At 39.9% G+C, this 25,470-nt stretch overlaps 1 protein-coding gene across 1 annotated transcript; it reads right to left on the bottom strand.

The window, feature by feature from the left end:
- Positions 1 to 2,141: 2,141 nt before the first annotated feature.
- CEP55 (centrosomal protein 55) lies at positions 2,142 to 24,925 on the bottom strand. The gene is made up of 9 exons (XM_047072648.1): positions 24,757 to 24,925; positions 22,294 to 22,484; positions 19,549 to 19,824; positions 16,946 to 17,014; positions 9,212 to 9,362; positions 7,453 to 7,766; positions 5,818 to 5,889; positions 4,984 to 5,109; positions 2,142 to 3,254 (listed from the first exon to the last, which is right to left on the bottom strand). Exons 2-9 carry the CDS (start codon positions 22,474 to 22,476, stop codon positions 3,054 to 3,056), a joined length of 1,392 nt encoding a protein of 463 aa, XP_046928604.1. The 5' UTR covers positions 22,477 to 22,484; positions 24,757 to 24,925; the 3' UTR covers positions 2,142 to 3,053.
- Between the last annotated feature and the right edge of the window lie 545 nt (positions 24,926 to 25,470).

The raw sequence follows: 25,470 nt of genomic DNA, 5'->3' as shown, positions 1-25,470 counted from the left end.
CCCCACCCCCAGACATTCTGATTTAGGAAATAGAACTAGGAGAGGCCAAGGATCAACATTTTCAAACACGCTCCGAGGGTGAGGTGATTTTCCGGACCAAAAATGCTCAAGTAGATGATCTCCTAGTTCCCTTCCAGCCTGGACATTCTCTCAGTTGCCATGTTTGGGAAGCAGAGGGTAGCAAGGAAATGCTGTCAGCCAGCCAGTTCTGTTTGGGAAAGTAGCCACAAAAAGAAAGCCAGATGGCACGTGGAAGGAAACGGTCAGGGAGGGCCATATTCCCTGTGTCTAAGAGTGCCTGTTTGAACAGGACTTGGGGAGACAGACCTCAGTCTCAAGACAGCAGACAGGACCAAAAGCCTGCCTTAGCTTCCTGCCTATCTCAGGCTAAGCTAACCACCACTTACTTCTTTTGCCCCTTTGAGATGCTCTAAACAAAGTTTACGGACAGGAAATGTGGCCCACGTAGTGTTGTTTTTAATTTTCCAACATTTAAAAATTGGAAGGTTTCACATTTAAATATTCCAGATCTCTATTGGAAAATCTGAGAGAACAGCTACATTTGACTCACCTGCACAAGACATTGGCTGGAGCGGAGCAGCGGGTACCTCCTTTCCGTAAAGGCACCATTTTCCGGTCTCGTTTCCGGCTGGCCAGCTGCCTCACTCACATGACCCAGCTCCTGTCAGAGGGGGCTTTTGAGTCGGCTCCCCTGACTCTAAAATTTGCTCTGGGATAAGCAAGAGCAGCAGAAAGCTACGTACTGGGAGAGTAGGACATGGCCTGCCCTCGAGGATTATGGAATGGCCTCTGGGCACGACCTTCTTCCCCAATGCAGAAGAACACTGGTGAGAAAGCAGCAAGCTGGCACCATTGCTGTGCTTATGGTGACATTGTGTTGAGGCTGTGGACCTCTACCTTACATGGTTTCTTCTCCACAAGCGCACACGGGAGAAATCTCTTTCTACAAATCTCTACAGCACCAGGACCACTGTAATGGTGTTTCCCTCAGAGATCAGCTCTTGTTTAAATCACGCGAATGGCGTGCAGGACTGTAGGTGTGCAGGACTGTTGCCCTGTGCTCAGCACCAGGCTCATGGCTCAGAAGCACTCCATGGCCTGCCTTTCAGGGGCTACCCTTAGGAGTGGCTCCATTTTACTTCTTAGTCTACCCTTACTCTTTTTCCTACTGTTTTTTTTTTTTTTAATCTTCATATAAGATTTGCATCTTTCAAGAGTAAGACCTTGTCTTCATTAGAATAAGGCAGTTTCTGGGGCACCTGGGGGGCTGTTGGTTTGGCTCAGGTTATCCCAGTGTCGTGGGATCGAGCCTGGCATCAGGCTCTGCACTGAGCGTAGACCCGGCTTAAGATTCTCTCTCTCTCTCTCTCTCTCTCTCTCTCTCTGCCTGTCTCCCCTGCTTGCGTGTGCATTCTCTATCTCTCTCTAAAATTTAAAAGCAAAAAATGAATAAGGCAGTTTCTGTACCCTCCATATACCTTGATTATAGCACCTCCTACATGTTATATGTATCTGTTAACATGTTGGCCTCCTCTACTAGATGCTGAAGATGGGGCTGCATTTTATTATCACTGTGTCACTAATACCTAGCCTCGGGACTGGCACATAGATGGTGTTTAATAGGTGTTTGGAGAATGAGATTAAAGATGTTGGAGAACTGGCACAGCAGAGACCCATGGAACAGGTGGAGGGGTTCGACAAGGCAGGACTTCTCAGACCAGAGGGATGGAAGAGACCAGTTGGGATGTTCTGCTCTGCTGTTTCCCTAACTCAAGGAACATTCCATTACTCTGGTTATAACATCACCTGACGTGTACTGAGTTTGGAGAATTCACAAAAGTTTTCTGGCAGGGTAGAGTGAAGCTGGGCTTTGGGGCTGATTTGGGAGTTTGAAACCCGAGAATATGTTTCTCTTTTAAGTGATTGTGGGGATTTTGCTTTATCTCTCTGAGCCTCATATAGTTTTTGGTTCCCGTGGATCCTTAACTCTCTTATCCCTTTACACTGAAGTGAATCCGCTGTTCTCTGGCACACCCCTCAGGACAGAAATCTTAGACTTCCTGTGTACATATACACAAGACATATTAAAACTTATTAAATAATTTTATTCTTTTCTCCTTTATATTACTAACAGTAGCCCATATTCAGCATTTTAGAAAATCTGAAGAAATAAAAAAAATTGGGGGTTTACACACACACATATAAAAATATATATTCAGATAAGCAAATGTTCATCACATTGCCCAACTTTAAGAGTGCCAAAAATAAATAAATAAAATACCTGCAAATCAAATGAGAGGGCTAGATGGCTTTGTTAAAATTCATTTTAACAACTTTAAGTGAGCAACCTGTGCTAATGAAATTCAAGTTAAAGTTACAGCCAGTTAATATGAAAGAAAACATTGTGTGTGGCTACTGAGGAGTGTTGCTTAAGCAGAATCTGCCTTGTGCTTCTATTAGAACACAGCTCTGCAAAAAAAGACCAAGAAAAATTCCAACTTTTCTAATAACCGCCTTATTATAGAGAGGAAAAAATGTAAAAAGTATTACCAGCTTTTAACAATGGACATGAAAATTGGAATTGTAGGTTTATGAAGTTTGAATAAAAAAACAAAAAGCCAACAAAGATCCTGGGTAATTAACTTTGACTTTTAAAAACCTACAAAAAACATAAAATATTTGCTTGCTGGTGCAACAGATTAAGCCCACAAGCAATAACCTGAACTATCTCGTCCTTATCAAGTACTTTAACAGTGCAAAATGTTAGTTGTCTCAGCTCACCTCATTCCGTCACTGAAGCCTGAAGATGAACCATCTCAGAGAGGTATCACTACCAAGGAAAATGCAAAGCAGCCAAAAAAACAAAAAAAAAACAAACAAAAAAAACAATGATTCACCCCTATGCCAGAGTCTCAAAGGTAGAGAGGCAGTTTCTTATAGAAGAGGTGAAATAAGTAATTCAAAATGTCCATAAGCTAACAGAAGATACAGTATTGAATCTTTTGCCACAAAAACAAAGAATAATTATATTGCTATTTTGAACAGTATTCAACGTGGACAAGTAGATCTCGATGCTCGGTGGCTGGATACTGTATATTGCACTTGGGACATTCCACCAGGCTTTCATTTAGTGCAGCAGTGGGACTTTTTGGTGAGGCAACTTTTACCCTGTTTTCGGACTCTCCTTGGAAAGTGACTAATGGCTCTGTGAAGGCAAATTCACGAAGCTGCTTCTGAAAAATAAATGTATACGAGGTAGTTATAAATTACCCAAATTACCCACGAAATACCAGGATTGGGTATTTACATGGATAGAGTTTATTAAAATGCTTAGAGCCAGGGATGCCTGGGTGGCTCAGTCAGTTAAGCATCCAACTTCAGCTCAGGTCATGATCTTACCGCTTGGGAGTTCGAGCCCTGTGTCAGGCTCTGTGCTGACAGCTCAAAGCCTGGAGACTGCTTCAGATTCTGTCTCCCTCTCTCTCTGCCCCTTTCCTTCTCATGCTCTGACTCTTTCTCTCAAAAATAAATATATGTTAAACCATTTTTTTAAAAAATGCTTAGAGCCAGATATAAAGGTAGACCTATATACAAAGGCTGACAAAATTTGATAGTTTTGTAAAAAAAGGGCAAGTTCAGCAAGTAAAAAAAAAGGAAACTACATAGAATTAAGAGTAGCAAAGAATGTTAGCAGATCAAATAGGTTACACATAGAAATCATAACAATATTGTATAATATCTTTGTGACTTTCCTTCTTTATGGCTTTTTCCTCCCCTGAGGAAGTCAGAATAGTCAATACAGCTTTAAAATGAATATTTTACAGCATATTCTAAAGATGATGGACAGCAGGAAAACAAAGAAAAGTACAGGAAAATTATGGAATCTTTTTTATACCCTCTGGCTTCCTATACTTTAAAAAATAGTCATTAACAGAAATGAATTATAAACTTCAATTTCAAATATTATATGTGGTCAAAATGAATGACGTACTACTAAAGAACAGAGTCAAGATATATTTTGTCTTTTACTCATAAAGAAGCTACAAATGATTTTTTTAACAATTGTTTTTTTCCTCTTCCAAAAACTGAGGAATTCTATTTGTTACATTTTACCATCTGCAAATACTCTGCAGTACTAGGCATGAATAAAATATGTGCCAGGGTGTGTGGGTGGCTCAGTCCAACTTCGGCTCAGATCATGATCTCAAGGTTTGTGAGTTCCAGCCCCATATCAGGTCCCACACTGACAGTGCTGAGCCTGCTTGGGATTCTCTCTCTCCCTCTCTCTCCCTGCCCCTCCCCCACCCATGCACGCACGTGCTCTCTCTCCCTGTCTCTATCTCAAAATGAATTAAAAATAAATAAAATATGTGCTAATGGGACATAATATGCACACACAGTTACCAACAGGTTTGGTTCAAAAGCTTCTTAGTGAGATGAAAATAGTAAGTCAAAAATCACTTCCTCATAGAAACAATCTTATTTAAAAGGTTTATGTTTTAAAAGATTATGTGTTCAAGGTAACCCACAAAATGTGCTTAACTCAACATGCCTGCAACAGTGTATTAACAGAACCATCCATTGTCACTAAAAACGACATTTCTTTCTTTCTAAATAGAAAAACACAGTTTCAGTTCAGGATTTACAACTGCCCTCCCTTACCCCACCTTGCCCCAGGCCAGCCCGTTTAGTGAGTCCAGAGTCACAGTAGGGAGAGGTGATCCCGGGCACCAGTAATGTCATTGTTACACAGAGGCACACAGGGCCCCTCCTTCTAGTGCTCTGGGCTGATGCTCAAAGGGCAGGTGCTTCCAACGAAGCAGGGTTCTGCCTGTTGATTTGAGAAATAGCCATGCTTGAAGCTGTATCCTCTCAGTCTGGGCACTGGTTTGATATATAAATGGGAAAATGGCAGCCAGAGAAAGAAGAAAATAAGTTTTAGTTTAACCATTCCAGACTCACCAAGGATTCCAACTGTGTTATTTGATTTCTTGCTTTTCGCAGTTCTTTAAGAATTATGTGCAGTTGGTGCTGCATATTTTGACGGTCAAGTTTTTCATTTTCGAAGTCTAAAGTACATGCGTGCATCTGGAACAAATACCCAGGCCGAGACAATTATGGTTAGTATATACTGTTGAGTTCTCTTGACTGGATGCTTGCATTTTTTTTTTAGCACAAGAGGCAAACATTTGCTGTGCCTTCACAGCAAGAATTCATCCGAGTACAGTGAGATGTTGATAAATAGAAAAGCTTCTGGTTGGGGGTTTGGTTTATCCAAGGAGCAAAGCCAGGGCTTGAGGTGAGTGAGGAGCAACTTAAGAAGTTGCTGGTTGGGGTGTGTCCTCCCTGAACCCCCTTCTGTTCTGGGGCAGGGGGAGAAGGGAAAGAGACAGCTGTTCCCTGGTTTGGAATACACTAAAAATCTCTGGTCTATATCCTGAGAACAAGTGGTATCTCTCTGAGTTCTACTTGAAGTTATAAGATGGCCCTCTTGGGGAGATCCTGCTCACTTGGAGTAGGGACTACAGAAGCCACACGGGGAACAGTAAGATTTACCGAGGCAAACATTACCCTGTCAAAACAACTGCCATCCCCCCTCAGGATCTGGTTTAGCCTAAAGATAGGAATAAATGGCAAGCACAGATGGTCACTTATATTTTTTGCTGTGGTTGTTAAAGTTTATTAAAAACATTTTTCATGACTTTCAAATGGTTCTTCATAGACTAGTGTAAACATGAGGAACAATCCCATTTTCTAACAAGTTAAGCTGAATTTAGAAGCAGCCCCAGTCAGTACCTGTTGTTCCAACAGAGCTACCCTTGTTTGTTCTTCCTGATGCTTTAACAGAGATGTGTAAAGAAACTGGACCTGTAGGATGGAAACAGAGCCAACGCTGTCATATCCACTCTTCTACTGCTTGACTTGGGATGCAGGGGAGGCTCACAAATCCATCTCTATTCCAGACGACACCTGCTAGTTGGGGTGAGTCCTGGCAGCTGGTTGGTTGATGGCTATCTGTACAAGGGGCTGAGCAGCACCACCCTGGCTGAGGGTTCCCTGAGGCAGAGACCATGAGTCCATAAACAGCACTGAACTCTGCAGTGCACACACCACTTTCCTGGAGGTTCTGACATCTGCTAATATTTCTGATAGGTTAACAAAGCTGGAGGTGCCCTGCCTCCTTGCCTGCAGAGTTGGAACAAAATTCCCCACCATTTCTTTTTAAAAATTTTTTTTAGTGTTTGTTTATTGTTGAGAGAGACAGAGCGCGAGCTGGGGAAGAGGCAGAGAGAGAGAGGGAGACACAGAATCCGAACCAGGCTCCGGGCTCTGAGCTGTCAGCACACAGCCAGATGTGGGGCTTGAACCCACAAACCGTGAGATCATGACCTGAGCCAAAGTTGGATGCTTAACCAACTGAGCCACTCAGGCGCTCCCTCTCCAGCATTTCTGGTTAATCTTTTGTAAAGATCACTGCTCACACCTGCAGGCACAAACCAGGGTGGTAAAGACTAAGAAGGCAAATGTTACAGACTGCTTTGTTCTCCCTCTCAACTTCTGGATGATTAAAAAAAATTACTATTCTAATGGCAGCAATAACGAACATTGACCCCAGCCCTTTATTTTACAAAGCACTTTCACATTCTCTCAGTTGACCTTCACAAAAGCCCTACGAGGCAAAAAAAAAAAAAAAAAAAAAAAGACTGCTGTTATTAACTTGGCATCAATAATCTTCAAGTCAGGGAAGTTAGCTGATTTTCCTAAGGCCATACATCCTGAACTAGAGACCAGGTGTGGACCCCAAATAATGTTTTTTTCATTATTCCATGCTGCCAAGAAAGATTTAAATTAATGAGTTTCTGTTGAAGTAGTATTCAATTCTAACAATCCTAACTTAGTAACTCCAATGTTACTGGCACAGATATCCTGGCAGGAGGTCATGAGCGCAATGAGAAGGTGGACGGTATCAGGTGAAGGAATTAACTTGAGCACGGTATCATCCAGATCAAGGTGCCTGCCTGGGAACCAGCACCAATTCCCCTCTTTGCTTCACACCTTTCGGCTCCTCACACATACCTGCCTCCTCTTCCCCGAGGGCCTCCGTACACGAGCTCCTCCACAGGAGGGAATTCCCAGTCACTCTCTTCACAGGCTCCTTCTTCCCAAAAGACCTTCGTGCAAATACCGTCTCTGCAGTAAAGCTTCCCCCGGCCCCCAGTTCTTGTGTCATATTGCCCTGCTTTATTTTCCTGAGTTTACTTGGTTATTTAGGTACTGGTTTATGGTCTGTTTCCATTCTAAATAAGAATCCTAGGGCAGGGCATTTGTTCCTTGTTGGTTCCCTAGTGGTTAACATAGTTCCTGATGCTTGGTAAGTACAATGGCAATTCTGAATTCTGAATCACGGAAAGTCTTACTAGTTAGGCTCACCTGAGATAAGAGCTCCTCAGATCTCTTCTTCTCTTCTTCAAGCTTTTCCCTCGCAATATCGTTCTCTTCCTTAAGCCTTTGTATTTTCTCTGTCTTATGCCTATCGTCTTCCAGATGTTGTACATCTGCCTTTCTTTGTGAACACAGCAGTTGATTTAAATCTTGGACTTCTTTCTGGGTTTCTTCATATTTTCTTCGAAATTCACTAAGTTCAAAGCTCAACTGAGTTATGGTCTGTCGTTCAACCTCAAGATCTTTTTTTGCATTTGCCAAGAGATGGTTGTAATATTTTTGCTTTTCTTCTTGAAGATAACCTATGACAAACACATTGGGTCACAACTCACTTTATAAAACATAATAATCCTGAGAAGTTAAAACTAAACACATTTCTGTAAATAAGTTCTTATGAAACGAAGAGTCAAGAGATAGGGTAGACATCCGATGGAACAAGAAACAGAAGCTCAGGAACATTATTTGAAGTTAAACTAATAAACAGAAGAACTGAAAACAGTAATATAGCTATTCTATGGGAAGGGAAAATCAGCAATGTCTAAAAAAGATAAATCAACAAATAGAAATATAAGCTCATTATTTATAGGTATACTCACCAAAATCAAAACCAGAAATGTTAAAAGCGGCTGCCCTAATGGCAGGAGGAAATAGCAACTGGGATGGACTATGAAGAGTGGGGCAAGCCCTCTTATACTACTATTAAATTACTTTAACAAGAGCTTACATTACTCTGATAAAACACATATACACATAGAGAACATATTGCCAAAGAAGAAATTAGACTTAGCCCACAACTAAAATCTTACTTTTATGTGTAATAAACTTATAAAGGAATTACAGTTAAGTAGCTTTGTGCCCAATTCCTTTTATATTTTCTTTTTCAGCATTAGCTTCATTTTAAATATTCAAATGTGAAGCTCCAAGATTAGGAGTCTTGTCTCCCTTTCTTTAGCCTTCTGTTTATATAATTCAAGGCTTCAGTCCCATTAGGGCCATCAGTCTTTTTTTTTTTTTTTTAGGATTTTATTTTTAAGTAATCTCTACACCTAATGCGGGGCTTGAACTCACAACTCGGGGATCAAGAGTCGCACACTCCACTGACTGAGCCAGCCAGGCGCCCCGTGCTATCCGTCTTTTAACAAGTGCTTTGGAAGGGGGTTTCTTTTCTCTTCTTAGCTCGTCACCTGGAGCTGCTGAACCTATCTTCCCATCTGTAAAATGAGAATAATGTCCCCTCCTGCCCCACCTCTTAGAGTTCTTGTGAAACTCAATGTCAGAGAAGCTGCGAGGAACTTGACAAAAAGATTGAATCATCCTTAGAAGCCTTCATTTCAATTCTGTGGGAGACTCACAAGACTGAAAAATCATCTATAAGAGGTATTCTTTCTCCTGGGATTGATATGAATACATGCAAGGAAGCAGAGTAAAAAGCTAATCAGTAACAAGGCTGACCCTGGGGGAAATAAAGCTGGAGAAGATCTTTGAAGGCTGAGAAGGACATGCATGAAGGAGAAAATTTAATGTGCCTTCAGAACTGCCACAGACCCATTACTCTGTGGCTGTGCCCCCTTTTATCAAAAAACAATGAGAAAACAGACTTGGTAACACAATATTTCTTACTTCAAGGTTAGAAGATTTGCTTAATTTACTTTCTAACACTTATTTATAAAAATCTAAATTTGATGAATCTCTCCTTTTGGAAAATGTCAGGCAGGCCTACCCCAAAAGAACATTTTTACACCAGTACCTTCTGATTCAGCCTTTTTTGTCTGCTGTGGGAGTGAATGAGCAGCTGTTTCTGATTTCTGTTCCAACTCGAAGATCTTGGCTAAAAGTCCTTTTACGTAGACCTCCCGCTGCTGATCATACACAAGCCACTGCTGATTTTTCTCCAGAGCCTTGAAATGAAAATGAAAGCAAACCATTAAAACGAAAAACCAAAATCTTAAAATGGAGAAGGGAGCCAAAGTGATGTAGCCTTTCTCAGTGCACAGTCTTGTGGTTCACATAGAAGTCTGGTCCGCCACCGCATGGCTTGCAACCTCGAGATCCATTCGAATATCAGGCTCCTTCAGAGCACCTAACACCATGGCAAAGTCATGTTTCCATGGGGTCAAGTTCATTTCTCTGCTGTCTCCTATACACAACTTGCTTTGTATCTGTGTCCATGTCATTCTCTGTAAACTAGGATGCCTCTGTGGCAGAGGTGAGGTGCACTGCTCGGGCTCCCTTTGAGAAAGAGGGATTTCCACTCAACACATAACTCTGCTCAGGAGCTCTCCATGGGGACATAGACCCTGTCAGGCTTGCAGCCTGGTGCTCCTGCCCAGTCCTGCCACCTTCCTTCTACTCTCACAGATGTTGCTGCCCAGTAAACTGACCTCTGAACTCCATCTCAGTGGCTGCTTCTCGGAGAATCAACTTAAAGAGCCGCCCCCCTTTTGATCACCAATTTTCATCCTTTACATCTCTTACAACTCAAGCAAAAATCCCAAGCTGGGATCATTCACTTGGTTTGTATAGGGGCTTATGAAGTCAGTTGTTACATAGATCTACATATTTTTAAAAAGTATTTTACCAAACATCTTCAGATGTTCATCTGTGCTTGCTATGTCTTTCAAATAGTAAGTTTCTTGAAGTGGTAGACCATGCTCTTCTCAGAGGATTCCTCTGAGGAATCTGCTTTTATGTACAATATGTATACTCAAGAAATTATTTGAGTGACAGGGTAATATTAATAAAATAGGCAGTGTCTATTTAAGTTAGCTGGTAACAAGGAAACTGATTCACTTTACCATTATGGCTAACACAAGTTTTTCATTTTGGTTACATCTTTCCCTCAAGAAACTAGATATGCTCTGATAGCCTTACCAGGCTACCTAGCTTAAGTTTGAAAACCTGACCCCACCTGATCTGTGGCAAGACACTAGCAAACACTCCTATAGGAAGCTACATTAGCTTTAGTGGGTAAACAAGCGTTAGTGGGTAATACATGGACAAAGGTATGCAGATTTCTAAGGTGGTTCATTATTATCAATCAGGACAAGTTCATATCCCCTCTGATTCTAGCTCTCACTGTTCTTAACCACTGGATCCTTGGAAATTCAGTGAAAGGCAAAGGAGTCTGCCAGGACAGCCTAGTATCCCCAGCAATCGCACACTACCCCACCCCCTTGACCCCTGCCCTAGTTTTGCCAGGGGAGGTGGCAGTTTTGTTCATGAAAGTGGGGCCCAGATTCAAGTTGAAAGCTAGGAAAAAAGATAACTCATCTGCTGGCACTGGGGGGAAAAGTCTAGAAATTCTTAAATAGCACCGCTATGCAATGAGATAACTCTTCTCTCCTTTCTAATCTAGAAGTTCAGTCCAAGAAGACGGGACTGTCCCTTTCTCGTTCTTTGCTCCTAAGAGGCTGGCTAGGGAAACAAGTCTCAATGACTATTTGTGTAGAGACGCCGTGCATTATCTAAACCTGATGTCACCTGTGCAAAATGTTACAGATGAAGGGTCCCAGAAGGGGGCACACACAGAGATGTGAACATCTGTTTCTGATAGCCAAGCTCATTTGTACTGAGTCCTCTGGCCCTGGTGCTCATGCTATGACCTGTCTGCCCCTGTCGGAATGCCTACTTGAGCAATTATTCACTGTTGGATCTTGGTAAACCCTGGAGATAAGAGGATTAAGAGAAAAAAGAAAAAAATGTGTCCATTTTTTGCTCAACAATAAAGATCCTCAGTTTGAAAGTGATTTCCCCATTAAAAGAGTATGAAGAGGCACAGGTTAGCACCAAAAGCTTCAGGTTAATCAATACCATGATTACTCTGTGTTTTGGGGAAAAACAGCTACTCCTAATAAATTCAGTTCAACCTTTCCCTTGGTCCCCCAAAGTGCTAAATTGCTTTAATTATATTAGTAACAGAATTTTTGAAAGCTTCATAACACCATTTGCTAAAACTGAAGCTATGTTCCCTTAGGCTAACATTAAAATGGTCCACAATTTGCCTTTTCCCATCTCTTCAAGTTACAGCCTGGCCATTTCTGGCCTCCACTGCCACCTTGCTGTCTACAGAACTATACACACTCTGTGCCTTGCTTAAACTCTTCCTTCTGCCCAGAATGCCCTAGAACTCCTTCCTATATCACCTGCTCACTTAAATCCCACCTTTTCAGCAAGTTCCAGTGTATCCGGGCTTGTCTTTCAAGACTCCTCACCGTAACTGCCCTCACCAAGTTCCCTCTCCTTTGTAAGCCAACAGTGATTTTAATGTCTATTCAATCTATTTGGCATCTTACACTCATGATCTTGATTGCCTCCTGACAATAGTTCTTATCTGAACTAGAACATGAGCCCCCAGAAAGCTGAGCCCAGGCTTGTTTAGAGTCCATAGGTTCTACTCATGTGTTCGATGTTTCCATAGCAAGCAGCTGCCTGATGAATGTTCATGAATGATGGTGACGACATGGAGTGGAGAAACAATGATTGACAGAATCAGTCAAGCATCCAAGGAGGCTTTTAGACTCAGACTGAAGTTTGAGAGTATTCAGGAAAGGGAGGAAATGGCATGAAAGAACCTAGTAGAAGTTCCTTACACACAGTAGAACAATCCATTTAGAATGATTCAAAAAGAATCAAACACCCTCAAGAATCTATTACTCATTAAGGAATGTATGAAAATGTAATCAAACCTCTTTGTAATGGAACTATCACAGCTATTTCTGTGATTTTAACAAGTGCATAATATATACACCTTGTGTCATAATTCATCCCAGACCTGTTGGAATTTACTATTATCAATGGTTGAAGTGACAGCCAGGATGTAAAATTTCATATCCTCTGGGGTGCCAAATAAAGATGGTACAAACGTAAAGTTCTTGACAAAAATGTTGCATGGTCCAATCAGACTGAAGTAAAACATACATACTGGAATACATCTTCAAAAGTGCTCAATTCTTTTTACTCACGCTGCATTTGTTGTAGGTGTGCTGAAAAAGGAGGGGCTCCCCTTCCCTACAAGCTGGCATCTCCCCCGGGGAGCGAGATGGGAAAGGTGGTAAGGAACATACTGGACGTTTTTGGTTGTATATCAAGGCATCTTCTTTCAGATAAGAATTTCTATCTTTAAAGACATAAACGACTGAGTCTCAAGTCTAAAAAGATCTCTCTCTATAAAAACCCTTAAGTCTATAGAGTTCCTCTAAACTTTGCTAGGCTCTTTCCATGAGCATCCTACAAACTCATGAGCATCTAGGCATAGGGCTTAAAGAATTTTCAGTGTCTTGTTTTCTGTAGAACTAAGAAACGGATTACAAAGACAACGATAGCATCTGGAATCAAAGACTTAGTCCAGGGCCCTCCAGTCACTTGACCACACACTTTTCTCTCTGCACCTGTCATGCAGTTACAACATTAATTCTCCTCACAGAGCTTAAAAGCTCTGTACTATATACTCAAATTTAGTTGCCGAAAGAGGTATGACTCAAAAAGCAGGCACATATCCAAATACTTAATAAATCATATTAGTTAGATGCTAAAGATAACCTAATTTTATTTCAAATTTTAAATTAGTCCATCTTTAAGAAATATTTCAATATAAATAATCCAAGTTAACATTGGATGGTCATGAAAATTTTCTTCTTTTAAATGAACCCAGGACCACCTAGGTGGCTCAGTTGATTGAGCGGCTGACTCTTGATTTTGGCTCAGATTATGATCCCAGGGTGATAGTATTAAGCTCCACATCAGGCTCCGTGCTAAGCATGGAACCTGCCTAAGATTTTCTCTCTCTCTCTCTCTCTCTCTCTCTCCCTCCCTCCCTCCCTCCCTCTACCCATCTCCCTTGCTCACACTTGCTCTAATATATATATATTATATATATTAGTATATATATATTAGTATATATTAGTATGTATACTAATTAGTATATATACTAGTATACTAATTAGTATATATACTAATATATATAATATATATATAATAAATGAACCTGTCCATACATTACTTAAGTATGAGAAACAGAACTACAGGTTAAGATTTGAGGTGCAATATTCTAAAAAGCCACGTGGTGGCAATATTACTTTATTAAAGTAGCAAACATTTCTTTACTCGGGCCTCTTCTCACTGACTCTGCATTTGCTTTCTTCTCTAAATAGTATCAATAATTAATAGATTTGATGGCTATCAATAAATGCTGATATTAGTTTTGCATCTTTAGAGTCATCATTATATTACTATCTCTTCCAGCTTTGTGTCTTCTACACATTTCTAAGGCATCCATATAACATTTCTACTCAAGTTATCAATAAAAATATGGGACAGAAGTGGGCAAAAGAGAAGCCCTGTGGAATGCTACTAAAGTTCTTCCTCTTGGCTTCCCAGAGATGCATTACATAATTCTTGGCAAAAACTGAAATGCAGGTCGAAAAGTTAGCCTATACTGGAGAAATAAAAAATGTGGGTCAATTGACAAAACTGGAATATGGGTGGTAGATTACATAGAAGTATAGTGTCTTTGTTAAATTTATTAAAGTTGCTATCTGTACTGTAATCACATAAGAGAACATCCTCATTCTGAGGAATATATATTGAAGTATATAGGTTTAAAGGGCTGTAATATATGCAACTCACTCTCAAATGGTTTAGAAAAAAATATTATATGTGGGGGGGTATTGAAAGAGAGGTATAAGGTGGAACAAAATGTTAACAATGTTTGAATTCTCGTAATTAGTATTGGGTGTTCTATGTATCGTCTTCATTCTTGTAACTTTCCTGCAAATTTTATTTTTTTCCAAATAAAAAATTAAATAAATAAATATTACCTATGTTCCCTAAATTGTTTAAAAATCAGATTTTTAAAATTAAGAGCAAGAAATGCCTATTCCAACTGCCTCTTAGCTATTTGATTTGCAAGTTAATGACATTGTATGTTTACAGAATGAATGCCATGTAATTATTTCAAAATGTCAGCCAGACCTAAATGGCAGCTGAGAAAATGATACAGCTAGGTTTTAAGAAAGGTAAACATGAGTTTTTAGGGCTTCTTTTAGCAAAACAAATACTGATTCTTAAAATAGGTGGGCAAAGCACTCCAGGAAGCTTTGCTCCAGGAAGCTTTGCAGGAGACTGGAGGAACGGTGAGGGATTGGAACTGCTAGGCTCTCAAAGCAGAATAATGCCACAGTGCCTATGCTCAGAGGAGTGACAGGTCGCTTTCTGCGCTCCCTAGTCTCCTCCTGGGCTCAGAGACAATCAGAGCTAAACCATCTCTTGCTCCTCAAACATGTAAGTTAATACAGCAGCAGCTGGGAATTTGTTGGAAATGCAGAATCTCAGGCCCTAACTCTGACCAATGAAATCAGAATCTGCATTTTATAAAAATCGCGTAGTCTCATCTGCACATGACAGTCTGGGAGGCATTGCTCAGTCTATTCAAGGTGAGTTGGGTTAAATTTTACTCTACTTGTCTAAAAGCCTTTTTAAGGTAAACAGAGCAGAGAAGTACAATGTGATCCTTAAGTAAGCCAGGAAGATAACACAGAACAAAAAGACTGGGTATACATGCATAACATTTCAAAGTTACTTTAACATAAAGAATTGCCATTATCTAAAAGTAACATTAGCTGATATTTGAAGCAGTTGGTGCTGAGACACCTAAAAATTACATAGAAGTTTAAGATGATAGCATATTTTTTCAGGTACTAATAAAATTCAAATGTTCTAGATAATGGGGATATAGCAGTGAAAAAAACAGAAATCCTTCCCTCATAAAACATATACCAATGTATAGACAATGGAATATTACTCTGTGATCAAAAAGAATGAAATCTTGCCATTTGCAACAATGTGGATGGAACAGAATGTATTATGCTAATTAAAATGTTAGAGAAAGACAAATATCATATGATTTCATTCTCATGTGGAATTTAAGGAAAAAAACAGATGAACATAGGGGAAGGGAAGGAAAAATGAGATAAAAAGAGAGGGAGGCAAATCATAAGAGACTCTTAAATACAGAGAACAAACTGAGGGTTGCTGGAGGGAAGGAGGGTGGGGGGATGTGCTAAATGGGGGATGGGCATTAAGGAGGGCACTTGTTGGGATGAGCACTGGGTGTTGCATGTAAGTGATGAATCACTAAATTCTACTCCTGAAACCATTATTATACTATATGTCAGCTAACTTGAATTTAAGTAAAATGAAAAAAATATATATACCAATGTAAGAGTCATGTAATAAAGTGAGTAAAACATATTATAAGTTCAACAGTTATAGGTGATGAGGGGAGAAGTTACAAAGCAAGAAAAGGGAATAGGAATTGTCTGGGAGCTATAATTTTAGAAAAATGGCTAGGTAAACCTCTGGCCCTACTCCCCACCCCTCCCCCTTCCAAGAAAGTGACAATTGAGTATTATCTGGTGAGGTGAGGAAGTGGGTCATGAAGATATCTGAGGGCAGTGAGCCGGGCAGAGAGAAGAGAAAGACAAAAGGCAGTGTAATGCAGGAGTAGCTAGAAAGCCAGCACAGCTGGAGTGGAAAAAGGGGAAAACTAGAGGTGGGTAGGTAAATTATTCATAGATATGTGCATCTGGTAGGTACTGATATACACAGAATGATAAAGGTCAGGGTAACATACAACACAAATAACTTATTTTGATAGATCTTTAAAAATTGTGTTTCTTCTTTATCTTAGTTACCTTTAGGTAAATTACTTTGATAAGGCTACTATCGTACTCTGCTATAAAGACACTCAACAGATTTAAATTCTTTTGAAGATCAAATAGACTGCAAGGTACACATGCCAGATGAAATAAAACAGGAATCTTAAGAGCAACTTAGAGCAGGGCAGACATGCCAGTAATATTTCTGGAATCAAAATACCTACCTACTGGCCTAATAATTAACTCAAGAATTTTATACTTTGTGTACCTGATATTAAAACTCAAAAAAATACAGTCCTGAATTTAGTCAATTCCTAATGAAACACTTCTTGTATTTAAGACATAAGTTTGAAATAATATAGCTTTACCATATATGTAGAATAACCTCATATCATATTCTACAGAAGACGTACTGAGTATACTAAGAATGTGTTTCCTTTTCAAACTATGAAAGCAAATCCTGGTTCCAAGGGAAGAATTTTAAATGAATAGGTACATCTTGCATGGATAAACAAAAAGAGAAAAAACTATAAATTAAATTATACCATAATAATAAAATAATTGGGCAAATCAGATTGGGTGTTTGGGTGATTTCTAGGGCTTTCTAGCCTATTCGTGAGACCATGATTAGAGGAACTGGCCCTCTTGAATGTCTAGAAACAGATTTAAAGATAGTAACCTAGGGAGATGATCTCAAACCATTCAGTTCTCCGTCTTAACAGATTGTTTTTAAGCCACAGAATCAATGCTGTCAATTTCCATGAAATTTAAGAATGAATGAATCAGACCTCTTTTCCCATAACTTAATAAAAGGAAACTGAACTTACATCTTTCAGCTGTATTTCCATTTCATGAATATTACTCATTGATGAGTTGAAGCAGCTTGTGGCCACAGTCTGAAATAAACCAGTATTAGTTAATATCACAAATTTAACAACAGAAGTTTCCTCATTATATTTAGTTCTATAATAACACAGTATACTTCACAAGGGCATCCCAAAAATCCAGATCTAGTATATGCTGATGAGCCATCATGTCAGGTCATGAGTACCAGAAGAGAATGAAGATCTGGAAGCTTCCTCAGCACACTGGAAACCCTGAGATTTCATAACTAATTTGACTTCTTAGGGCCTCTGGATCACTAGAATACCTCAGTGCATATGAATTGCCCAGTGCTTTTCACCAAAATGAGATAAAACACATAGAAGTGGGCTCTTAGATCAAATCTGGAAAATACTAAATTTTCAAAAGATAAAAGTTGTTTTCTAGAATTATATTTATATTAAAAATATTAATTAGTATTAGTTAAACAGATTTTACGAAACTCAAAACATAATTTCTCTCCTCTTTTTTTTTCATTTTCTTATAGAGGAAAAAAAAGAGAGGAAATAGATGGTTAGGTACCCATGCTAACCAACAAAACTCATAAAAAGCTATATTTCACTCTTTTTAACAGCTTAAGGAAACAGATCTGTGTGAACACTGGCAACAAATCACAAAATATTTTTCTCCAAAGGTACTCTAGATACTCTAGTGTGTGGTCCTTCCTCTCTCTCAATTTAGTCCTCTTGGTAAAAACTAGGACAGAGATAGCTCACCAAATCCCTTTCCATTTTTCCCTGGGCATACCTGGACTTCACATTCAGCCTTCGCTGTGCTTAGTGAGGCCATAAGACTGAATTCTGTCCAATGGAACGTGGACAGAAGTGAAATATGCCAATGCCAGGCCTGGCCCCCAAGCCCTCGCCTGATGCTCCACACAGTCTTTCTAGCTTACATAGCTGTACATAAAGGATCTGGTGGAAGGACGGAGAAGCCACTAGAAGGAAGGAACCTGGATCTCAGTGACCCTGTGGAGTAAGGCCTCCTCCACTCTAACCTGCACTAAATTGTGACATGAGGGGAAAAAACGAACGTTTATTGTGTCAGACCGTGAGATTTGGAGGTTGTTTGTTACGGCAATAAAACAGTCTGACTAATACAGAAATTAATAGTGGACAGCCTACACAGTTACTATAAGAATACATTTTTTTAAAGTTATAGTTTATACCAGGGTTTGTCTTTCCATATTTGAGGGCAGAGAAACTAATTCTTGAGCTTTAAGGAAAAGTATTAGGCAACCACTTTGGATCTGATTATAATTTTCATGAGTTTTAGCTGCATGGAAATTCTCTAGAAAAACTTAACCTCTTTGAATTCACCTGTAAAAATACTCAACTGCCATTCTATGAGAGGGCACATAAAGGTGCATAATTACACATAAATGTATATGTCTGATCACTCTGACTACTCTAAATGGGAGAAAAAGTGCAAAGACCCCAAATAACATTGAGGTATTATATCTGAAAGCAACAGATTTTCTTCTATAGGTGGTATTAATAGTTGTAACATTAGTATTATCCAAGTGTCCAAATTTATTAAAGAATCAAAGATCTGATCAACAAGAAACTATTTACAGAGCACTTTCTATATACCAGGCACTGTGCTAGGGGATTTAGATATATTATCACACTTACTTTATTTTCTTTTTTTTTTAATTTTTTTTTAATGTTTATTTATTTTTGAGACAGAGAGAGACAGAGCATGAACGGGGGAGGGTCAGAGAGAGGGAGACACAGAATCTGAAACAGGCTCCAGGCTCTGAGCTGTCAGCACAGAGCCCGACGGCTCGAACTCACGGACCACGAGATCATGACCTGAGCCGAAGTCGGCCGCTTAACCGACTGAGCCACCCAGGCGCCTTTATATTATCACATTTAATCTCCAGTATTCTTTTGCCATTTTAGGACCTCTTTATCTCCATCACCTATTTTAATCTCCAGTATTCTTATCTTGATTTTACCACTGTGGAAACTGAGGTTAAGGAGAAGGGTCTGGTAAATTCTCTCTAGCACTGCCTCTAAGACTAGAAAGGTTACAGTCACACAACTAGCAAGTGGCAGAACCAAAATCTGAACTCAGACCTGCCTACCAACAAAGTCTTGCTCTTTCTGCTACACTAGAAACTTTAAAACAAAAGAGGGGAGCAAAAGCACTTGTAGTTTCAAAAAACATGCTTGATATTATCATTGTATATCTCAAATTTGAAAACAATAACAAAAGGAAGCCTATTGTCTTCATGATACAAACTACAGAAAAAAAAAAAAAAAAAACAGCCCAAAAAAATCTTCTTGGATGTTGTAAATACACAGTGGATTCTGTATTCCGAATATTCCCTTGTGCAAAACAATGGTCTGGGGAATGGAGGGAGCCATGTTAACTATTTTTGCTTATGGAGAGGGTATCAGGCTATAAACAAAAAATAACCTGTTGGTATACTATACTGTTTCAACATTTGACAAGTGTGTTTTAACAAACTCATTCTTCACAAGAACTACAAATTGTATCAGAAAGGAAAAAAAAAATCTGGATTTAAAGAAATGGCAAGTACCTGTGATAAATGAAGTGTACTGGCTTTGCTCTCAAGTTCAGCAAGCCTTGCAGTTGTAGCAGACAACTGTTTTTTCAATACATCTGTCTCTTCAGACAAGGATTTCAACAGCTGTTCCCTCCTTTCGCCTTCCTTTGTTTTCTCTTCCAGCTGTTCAAGCAATGCGGTACTACTGTATTTGGCTTTCAGCTGCTCTCTGAGCCGCTGTATTTCTTTGTCTTTCTCTGTGAGATGATAAGCATTCTTCTGCCTCTCAGCTTCCAGGACTCGAATTTTCTAGATATAAACTAAGAAGAATCTTAGAACAAAGCCAGGTCAAACATGGAAATAAACAACATCCAACAAGCATTTACAGAGGGTTTATCACACATCAAGTCAGCATTACACTAGACACCAGGGCCAAAAAGAAAATGAAGCCAAGGTCTTGTGCTCAGAGAGCTCCAGAGAGGGAAACCAATACATTAATGCAATATGGTCGGTGCTGTAGTTAAGACACATATAAAATGAATGGGAGAAACCAACTCTGTCAAGGGTGGTAAGAGAAAGCTAACGAAAAGCTGGCTCCCACATGAGTATGTGATAATCACCCCTCCATCATACCAGTTCCAATCATCTTAAAGGCTAAAAGTGAGTCCTAAAAGAGATACATGCTCATTATTGAACTCAAAGCAACAGAACCTAAAAATTACAGAAAATTACAGCTGGATAAAAATGCATTCATTAATTTGTTTTTGTTAATAAATGATTTGGTAACAAATCTAAAAGCTGATCTTCAAAGGACTGTTCACATTTCCAAGGATTTAAAAGATAAAGAAGGCACACTTATTAAGCGGCTGCTGACAGAGGCGGGAAAGCATCTATGGAGAGTCCATAAAAAGTTAACTGACTTTACATGCTAACAAGGTAAAAACAACATAAAACTTCAAACTTGCATGAGGATGAAGGGGAGAAGCAGTTGTTCAAATATAATGGGGAAACTGAGTTAGGTGACCTTGAGAAAATGAGGGGATTTAAGTCGCCTCAAGCTTAAGATAAAGCAGTAGTATGATACAGTTACCAAAACAAAGCCCACATAATTTTAGGCTTTTGTAGAAAACAACATCCAAATTAGTAGAAATAATACTGCCTTTTCAACCCGTGTTCGCCACTGTGCACGATATTGGGTGCATAATTCAGAAGGAATATGAACACGTCACAAAATGTTCAGGAAAGTAACCAGGATGATAAGAAGCTAGAAAAGCTGAAGAAATGGGATTGGTCTACAGAAATGTAAGATGAGGGCTGCCTGGGTGGCTCCCTCAGTTAAGTGTCTGACTCTTGACCTCTGCTCAGGTCATGCTCTCACGGTTTGTGAGTTCGAGCCCTACATCAGGCTCTGTGCTGACAGCTCAGAGCCTGCTTGGGATTTTCTCTCTCCCTCCTTCTCTCTCTCTGTCCCTCCCCCATGTGCACACACGCTCACTCTCTCGCTCGCTTTCTCAAAATAAATAAATAAACTTAAAAATATATATTAAAGAAAAGTAAGAGAAAGCAAGATTTCCTCAAATATCTGAAAAGTTGTCAAATGGATAAAAAAATAGACTTGTTCCATGCAGCTGTAATAGGTACAATTAGAACAAATTGGTAGAAGTTACAGGAAGTGTAATTTCAATTGATTACAAAGGAACAAAGTTTTGACAACCAGTGCTTGTTTAAAGTGGAAAGAACTAGAAAGAGATCTCTCAGAGAAGCTATTAGATTCCATCACCAGATTGCAAAATAATCTTTGTGTTTAAGAATTGGAGATAGAGACGCCTGGGTGGCTCAGTCAGTTAAGCATCAGACTCTTGATTTCGGCTCAGGTCATGATCTCACAGTTTGTGAGTTCAAAGCCCACTATTAGCACAAGCCTGCTTGGGATTCTCTCTCCCTCTCTCTCTCTCTCTCTCCCTCTCTCTTTGCCTCTCCCCTGCTCACACTCTGTGTCTCTCTCAAAATAAATAAATAAACTTAAAAAAAAATCGGCGATAGATCATTTCTCAATGCTTCAATAAGTATTTACCTCAATATGTGTTGTTAAAGAAATAAATTATTTGGTTTTAGGTGTGCCTATAAAATAAAATTTAAAGAAATCCAATGATACGATTTAATATAGGTCATTTATTTTCTAACTATGAACAAGGAAACAGCTTTTGCAAAATAAAACTGCTTTATTGACTAGGCCATAACAAACTGTAAATTAGAGAATCTGAAATATAGTTTAACAGAATGCAAAATGCCAATATATGTAATGATTTTATCTCAAATATCTGAAAACAAGGATTATTTGGAAAGCAACCAATATATACGATAAAATGAGTTTTTAAGCATTCACATTAAAATTTGAACTCCATTAAACACTTTGAAATTACTAGTTTTGATTTTTTACATTTAGTGAATGAACAGAATAACCAAATTACATAATTACTGGGAAAATACTTTCTCATCTCCTACAGTAAGGCTTATTATACTTTAAAAAGGTTTATGCGGCACCTGGGTGGTTCAGTCGGTTAAACGTCTGACTTTGGCTCAGGTCATGATCTCGAGGCTTGTGAGTTCGAGCCCGGCGTTGGGCTCTGTGCTGACAACTCAGAGCCTGGAGCCTGCTTCGATTCTGTGTCTCCTCCTCTCTGCCCCTCCCCTGCTTGTACTCTGTCTCTGTCTCTCAATCATAAATAAACGTTTAAAAAATAAAAAAAAAAAAAAAAGGTTTATAAGGCCACTCACCTCCAAAAGTCTGTGTTTGTCTTTATCAGTCAGCTTTCCTTTTCCACTTGTGATTTCATCCACTGATGTTTTTAAGGCTGCAATTTCTCCCCTAAATTTTTCTAATGCAGTTTCTGATTTGGAGTTACTAGGCTTCGATCCCCATTTACCTTTAATTAAACTTTTGGGACTTCTGGAAGACATCTCTGAAACTGTAAAAATAAAAATACAATTATACTTTATTAGTCTAAGTTTGAAAGGCTTGGAAAGGTAATAACCTATTTGCTAAATAGAAGAACTTTTCTATCTCAATAGAAGAGATACAGCCAAACCAAGGCACTAGGAAAGGCTTCTGGCTTGCTGGTAACAATACCGATTCTTTAATCTGGGTGGTGGATACATGGGGAGAATTCACCTTTTAAAAATATGTCAACTTACCTTGATGCTCACTGAGTAATGTACAGAATTGTTGAAACACTACATTATACACTACATTATACAACTAAATAGCACTATATGTTAACCATACTGGTATTAAAATAAAAAAGTTAAAAAACATGGACACATGTTTGGTGCAGGATTCTGTATGTGTCATACTTCAATGAAAAAGTTTCATCTAAAAAAAAAAGGATCAATGATTAAACCATCAAATGAAGTCTGAATGAAACAGATCACAATCAAAGATATTTTACCCAGGAATAAAAAGCTAGTGATAAGTATATAATTCTGAGCACACAGGCATTGAAATATCAATACCTGACATAATGATATGTCCTGTTTTAGAAGATAGGCCTAGTTCAGATCTACGTAGTCAGTTGAGAGAGTACAGTGGGGCAGAAGTGAGGAGAATCTAAGATCAGACATTTCTAGGAAAAAGAGGCACAATATTCAAGAATTAAGAACAGTGGCCATATTGAGTAAGAAACTTAGAATCTGCTAACAGTATCTGGTAACAGTGTAGAAGAAATGTATAATATTAACTCTAGGAGCAAAATAGTGAAAGATACTGCGCATATAATAAAAGTAGCTTTAATTAGGGAGATTAAAAAGCATTTTTCTACATTATGGATCCCAAGATAAAAATAGTGGTGGTGACTAAGGTAAATTAGAGGGATGTGTGACCATTCATGCATTTAAAAAATACTGGCAAACCTAATTTACCAGGCAACATCATAGGTGCTAGGTATAAATGGGCAAAAAAAAAAAAAAAAAAAAAAAAAAAAAAAAGAAAGACAAAGAAACAAAAGAAAAAGAGACATGTTCCCTTACATAATGGAACTTTCAATCTAGTAAAGGAGGCAAGGACACAATATAGATTCTCAAGTTGTAAAGTCGATGTTCTATAGGAATAAATGATTCTGGTAAAAAAACAGGGGAGACCTACTCGGTTAAGGTGATGGGGGAAGGCCTGCCTGTGGAAGTGACTTTTACGGTCATCCTGTATGAAATCAGTCTGAAAACACCAGAGCTGTGAAAACTGAGTGGAACAGACCATCTAGCGAAAGGTTAGTCCTGGATTTTTGCCCACTCTAAGGTGAAAGGCTGAGGTAACTAGTAAACTGATTAAGACCAATGCAAGGTTATGGCATCTTGAGAACCTGCCGCCACAGGAAGTTCTTTCCTACATGCTTCTGTTAGTAACACATGGTTGACTTGCTATAATGGGTTGATATGACAGAAAACTACTTTTCACCAAGTCACTGAAACACAGAATGGTGGAACCACATGCATCACTAGAACGGGAAGAAACCTATGGACGTTCGCTTCCTGACCTCTGGACAGAACTTTGGTCACAAATGACTATTGTTTCTAGCTTCTGGACTAGATAGACCCTGCTGGGATCTCCCAGCTCCCCACCATTTAGTCCTCCCAACCTCCTTTCCCTGTTTTTTTTTTTTTTCTACTTCCATCAGGCCAATACTCACAGAGTTCACACTGTTCAAACTTTATCTGGCCCTGCTGCATCTTCTCCAGGACGCCTTCCCTCTGTATAAGCTACATTGGTCACAGGATACAATCTGGTACTCGATTGTTTACTCCCACCCTACACCCACTTCTTAAATTTGTTCAGCAGTTGTTTCAGGGGCTGAACCTTGAATAATTTTTGTCACTCACAGAATCTAACAGCCGCTGTTCAATAAATATTTATTGACTGGCTGAAGTGATCTAAGGCATCCTGGACAGGAGATGGCCAAAGAAATCTTGCAACCCAACAACCTGCTTGGGCTCCAAGTGGAGGCGAATCTTACAAAAACCCTCACATAAGATCTACGTGGGGAAACACAGAAATAATGAAAAACTGCAAAACGAGGCACTTTTTTTTCCCTCACCTCTAAAGTGAAGATGTCTGTAGAACAGACATGAACGTGCTTGCTAGTCGGCAAAATGCTGTACTCACGAAAAGACCTCGGCCAAGTCACTTGGCCTCTCCGCACCAAAAAAAAAAAAAAAAAAAAAAAAGGCAAAGAGGGTGATGATACCCACCGCAAAGATGAAAGGAAGGATCGACCCGCTGACGGTCGAGGCTCCCAACCCGGGGCAGGCACGAAGTGAGCGCCAGGGAAAGGGGACATATATCAGGGCGAGCAGAGATGGAGTCCAAACGGACGCGATCTGCCCGCTGACCGCGCCTCCCTCGCGGTCCAGCCTGGCCCCGGGGCTGTGGACCCTGGCCGCCCTCGCCACCCTCGGCTGTCGTCTCCTCGCCGCCAGCCAGCACCTGAGGCGAAGCGCGGCGCTCGAGTCCGCCCAGTCACACCCTGCGGCGCGGGCGCCGCTTCCGGGAGTTTGAATCCCGCGGCTGCGGGGCGGGGCACGTCACTGCCGGCGGGGGCGCGGCCGGCAGGAAGTGGGGAGCGGCATACGCGGCGAGCCCGCGCCTCCCCGATTGGCTGCGGCCTCCGAGAGGCGGGGCCTAGACCGGACGAAGTGGGTCCGACGGGGCGGGGTCAGGGGGAGGGAAGGAAGACTGGAACTCCGGCCCAAAGCCCCGCAGTCCTATTTTGGGTTTTTTTTTTCTGGGTTTTTTTGAGGTCTCAAACCTCAGACTCGGTGTTTCTTTGTAAGCAGCGGATTTATGTTTATCTGCTTTGGGGATGAAGTACATTACTATGTTCAGTGAGTTAAACCCAATAACTGAACGGGGACTAACTCGTCCTGTGTCCTTGAGTGTCACTTGCCCTTCTAGGTACCAGTTTT

The sequence above is a fragment of the Lynx rufus genome, unplaced genomic scaffold, assembly GCF_022079265.1.
Source record: "Lynx rufus isolate CCGP_SWC_20201006 ecotype Redwood Valley unplaced genomic scaffold, mLynRuf1.p SCAF_11, whole genome shotgun sequence".
Taxonomy (NCBI): Eukaryota; Metazoa; Chordata; class Mammalia; order Carnivora; family Felidae; genus Lynx; species Lynx rufus.
This window is presented reverse-complemented; position numbering and strand designations above follow the sequence as displayed.